We start from the raw sequence: 4,561 nt of genomic DNA, 5'->3' as shown, positions 1-4,561 counted from the left end.
CACACACACACACACACACACACACACACACACACACACACACACACGCAAACCCAAGACTAGGACAGAAACTGGAAAGGAAACTGAAGCAACTAAAAGGTGTGGCCAAACGTCCCCAGGGAATTCCAACTGCCCACCAGCAGAGGAATGGAAAGAAATGAAAAGCAGGGAGACCTTCTGTGCATTGACACCTCCTCCAGCAGCCTCCTTTTGCAAGTGCTGAGGAGGATGGACAGGGCCCACAAGGTTACTGAAGGGCATTCATGGCTCCAACGTGCAGGGCTCTCTGGAAAGGACCCGTGAATGTTAAAATGTAAATGCTTAAGTGAGTGCTATACTGTGAAAATAATCTTTACAATTATAATTAATTCCTTTGAAAAATAACACCAAAAGAAATGAATCCTTCTCACAATACTCTCACAGTTTATTTTACAATTTCTGCTTTATGATAAGTTGGTGATGACTACAAAGCATCAGTCCTCTCAGTACGAAGGGGTCACGTCAACGAGGAATCTTCATAGACAGTCAAGGCCTTAAAGATAACCTATTGCAACTTCAGAACTAGTGCCTGGGCACATCTGACTATAAATTCCTGGTCAAGAAAATACAACCAGAAAGCTCCGCTGTAGTCTTCTTTCCCCTTTCAATTCCTGCCAACACTGTGTTCTATTACACCACACCTGATCTATCACCAGATGAGGTAATGAGAGCCAAACACACCATGACATTGCTAAAGAAAGAGGGACACAAAAGCCATCTGTATTATGAATGGGAACTGCTTCTATTAAAAATTCAGATAATCCACTTAAATAATTTAAAACACTTCCTTCATAAACAGATTACTTAAAAGATACTGAAAGTGCTACCTTTGAAAATTTGACAATAATCAAGATAATTGAGTTGCGATCATCAAGGACAGTAATGTGACTGGCCTAAGAGACTCATGAACTCAGTATTTTGAAATCTCAAGGTGGAAAGTATAGCAACTTATGGTCTTTATTGCTGTTATCCAGCTTATCCAAACTGTTCCTACAGTTAAAAAAAATCATAAATGTTTAAAAAAGAATTCTTATCTTTTAGAGATACATACTGAAATATTTATGGGTGAAATGATATGTCAGGTATGTGCTTCAAAAGTAATCTGGGGGTGGGGAGTAGGGAGTTCACAAATGAACCAAGACTTCGGGAAACTGTGCAATGGCTTGGGGGCAGGTAGAGTGTTTCACTAAACTATGCTCTCTACTCTTATGTATGTTCAATACTTTTCATTTTAAAAAATTAAAAATATTTATCATGAGGTAGAATTCTTCACTTTTCTCTAAATTATTTCACTATCAAGGAATATTTCTTCTCTTTGCTCCTCTATAATGTATTCTGACATTGGACTTGGAAAAGCAAGACTGAGTCATAATAAAGGCTAGCAAACCTTACACAGACACAAAAATTAACCTTTTGCTACACTGTTAATTATCTGCTCCAAAACAAGAGCTCTCCTCCACCATCCCAGGAAGCCTGTGCAAGTCCGGTACTTAGATCACAACCAACACTGCTTCTTCCTGAGAAGTCTGGGACAGCAGACGGAAGGGGCAATGTCACAAGAGATCTCCCTCACTTGCCCATCCCCACCAAATCCTGAGTCATCCTGGCCTTACCCCCAAACTTAAAATTCCACCAGGGGCTACCAGAACAAAGAATGTTGACTCATTTCTACTTTGTATTTAGAAAAAGCTCAGCCCCAAATAACAACCCCAATTTTTTCCACTGTGATCACTAAGAATGATACAACAAAAGGTGGTTCTCAAATGAAAATGGTTTTATTAAGTCAATAAGATGAAACTTTGTGGGCTTATTTAGGGGCACCAAACCTAGGAAGTTGAGAGCCACCTAAACATTATGAGCCCAGAAGACCTAGGTGTAGTCCCTGTTACTGCATTGACAATCTGTGAGGCCTTGGAAAGTAACTTAACCTTTTTGGGCCTCTAGTTTCTTACCTGTAAAGTGGGATGAATCCCTTCTGCCTCCTACCACCTCAGAGAAAGGTTGATGATCCAGTGAAAACATAAATGAGCCTCATATAAGCTATAAGGCACTCTATTAAGAGTCAGATTATGGTAAAGAAGAACAAATGTGCCACTTTCCTAACATTCTTGATTGGTGTAATGAGGAAGGGAATGTTTGCAGAGAAGACACATCACACTAATGAGAAACAACCAAGGATACCCAAGGTGCTCTCCAGCCGAGGGACAAGAAGGAAAAGCATAAAAAAAACTTAGACCAGGACTTCCCTGGTGGCGCAGTGGTTAAGAATCCACCTGCCAATTCAGGGGACACAGGTTCAATCCCTGGTCCGGGAAGATCCCACACACTGTGGAGCAACTAACCCTGTGCACCACAACTACTGAACCTGTGCTCTAGAGCCCACGAGCCACAACTGCTGAGCCCACGTGCCACAACTACTGAAACCCACGAGCCTAGAGCCCGTGCTCCCCAACGAGAAGCCACCGCAATGAGAAGCATGCACACCGCAACGAAGAGTAGCCCCCGCTCACCACAACCAGAGAAAGCCCGCGTGCAGCAACAAAGACCCAACACAGCCAAAAATAAATAAATAAAATATTTTAAAATTTATTTAAAAAATAAATACATAAAACTTAGACCAGCAATCACAATCCATACTAACCATACAGGAAACTGTCAGTCACGTATCTCTCTATTCTGCCCATTACACTGAGATGGAAGACCTGTCCTGAGCAATGTCTTCAACCCAGAGCTAAACAGGAGCTCACACTGACCTAGACGCCAACATTCAGGATGCCCCACAGGGACTTGCCCACGCTGAAAACTCAACAAGGAGCCCTGACTCAGGACGACCCAGTTCTTTACATGACAGCTCAATGGACACTGTGAACACTCAGGGAGCACACAGATCCTTTATAAAGGTTCTTAATGTTATGGCAGACACCCTAAATAGCAGGATGTCAATTTTACCTCTTGGCTTAAACATGCATATGTACCTGAACACCCACTTAACAAATACCCACATGTATGAAAAGTCAATATAATACAGAAACTAGCAGATCAACCTTTTGTGATTTCCCACTACTAAGTAAAATATTTAAAAATGAACACCAGTAACCTATGTGATGTCTATTTGAGTTAACAGCAGAGCATACACAGCCCTGCTGCTGTCTCCACATAAACTTTCATAAGTGCTGAGATGGAAGAAGGCCTGGATCTTGAGGCCCACCTTCTCCCAGAGCAGCCGCAGCCCTGGGGGCTGCACAAGACTCATTGCCCTGTGCATTCCCGTCACCTGTCCAGCACCTCACCTGTCCTACAAGAGTGGAGATGGCCCTGATGGAGTTCTGCTCGAGTCTGTATTCACCACTGTGCTCTTAGGCTCATTCCCCTCCCTCTGGGGTTCATCCCTTTCCCTTCCGCACAAAAGGTATGGAAATGACCGTTTTTCACGTTCACGGTTTCCCCAACAACGAATCTACCTAAAACATAAGCCAAACACACACAGTAAAGTAACTGCGCTCAAAATAGATTAACATGATCTTAAGCGTCCAAGTGCAGCCTGTCCTTTTTTAGACCGAAGAAGTGAATTACTTCAGCCAAACCAGACCTGGGCCCTCAGTTGGGGGAACCGCTGGCACTTCTCCATCCAGGCGGCACTTTTATTCGGCAGCCTAGGGGCATGTCCCCACGCCAGGAGCATCTCTCAATTTAGGAGAGATAAGCTTGTGTGGCTTGGGATGGCAGGGAAAGAAACTGACTCCCGGGAATAGAACCTCTTTAAAGGGGGAAGAGGTGCTTCAGCGAAATTCAACCAGAGGTGAGAGCAGAAGAACTGAATCAAAAGAGAACGCGGGACCGGCACTCCGCGAACACCGCGCGGGGCCCGTCTGCCACGCTGCGAGTTACCTGTTCTGCCCCATAGACGGTGGCGAACTGGACGAAGTCTTCGATGCGGACGAAGCCGTCCCCATCCCCGTCCAGGGCATCGAATACGGCTCGGAGGCGGGGGCCGTCCTCCGGACACCCCGCGGGCTCGCTCGTTAGCGGGCAGGTCTGGCTAAAGTCCGAGGGCCGGTCCGGGTCCCCGGGGCCCAGCTCCAGGGCCGGCTCGCCCACCGCGGGGGACGCCAAGGAAGGAAAGAAGTCGACCTCGCCCCTCAGGTGATGGCTGCGGCTGAAGTCCTGAGCGCGGACAGACGCGCTGTGCGGGGGGCCGTCACCCTCCTGCTCCGTCATCCAGGAAAAGAGCGGGCCGAGTTCCGGCAGAGGCGGGTCGGGGTCGGAGTCCCGGCTCGAGCGCTGCGGCTGCCGCTCCCGCCCCGGAGCTCGCCCAGCATCCGCGCCGGCCGCGAGGTCCTGCGGGCCGAGCCCAGGGCGCGGGGCGGGGGCGGCGGGCGCTCCGGGCCCACCGGGCTCTGGGTCGGGGCCCGGCCCGCCCGCTGGGGAGGCCGGCCAGCTCGGGTCCATCTTCATGGGCGCGACCCCAGCCGCGGCGCGGGCCCGCGAGGCCAGTGGTGCGGCGGGCGGCGCGGGCGGCAGA

The 4,561-nt window shown here is 48.1% G+C and overlaps 1 protein-coding gene across 4 annotated transcripts in view; it reads right to left on the bottom strand.

Moving 5' to 3' along the window:
* RAB11FIP3 (RAB11 family interacting protein 3) overlaps window positions 1-4,494 on the bottom strand; it is an 80,288-nt gene extending 75,794 nt beyond the window's left edge. For 3 of the 4 annotated variants that reach the window (XM_029220985.1, XM_029220984.1, XM_029220986.1), the window contains exon 1: window positions 3,928-4,357. In XM_029220985.1, coding sequence (XP_029076818.1) covers window positions 3,928-4,257 — 330 coding nt within the window. In that variant the 5' untranslated portion in view covers window positions 4,258-4,357. Of the gene's footprint in view, window positions 1-3,927 lie in introns of all 4 variants that reach the window. The other variant, XM_029220983.1, reaches the window with a different exon arrangement.
* Window positions 4,495-4,561: the final 67 nt, after the last annotated feature.

Source organism: Monodon monoceros, unplaced genomic scaffold (assembly GCF_005190385.1).
Source record: "Monodon monoceros isolate NGI ecotype Baffin Bay Population unplaced genomic scaffold, NGI_Narwhal_1 Super_Scaffold_13, whole genome shotgun sequence".
In the NCBI taxonomy this organism is placed as follows: Eukaryota; Metazoa; Chordata; class Mammalia; order Artiodactyla; family Monodontidae; genus Monodon; species Monodon monoceros.
This window is presented reverse-complemented; position numbering and strand designations above follow the sequence as displayed.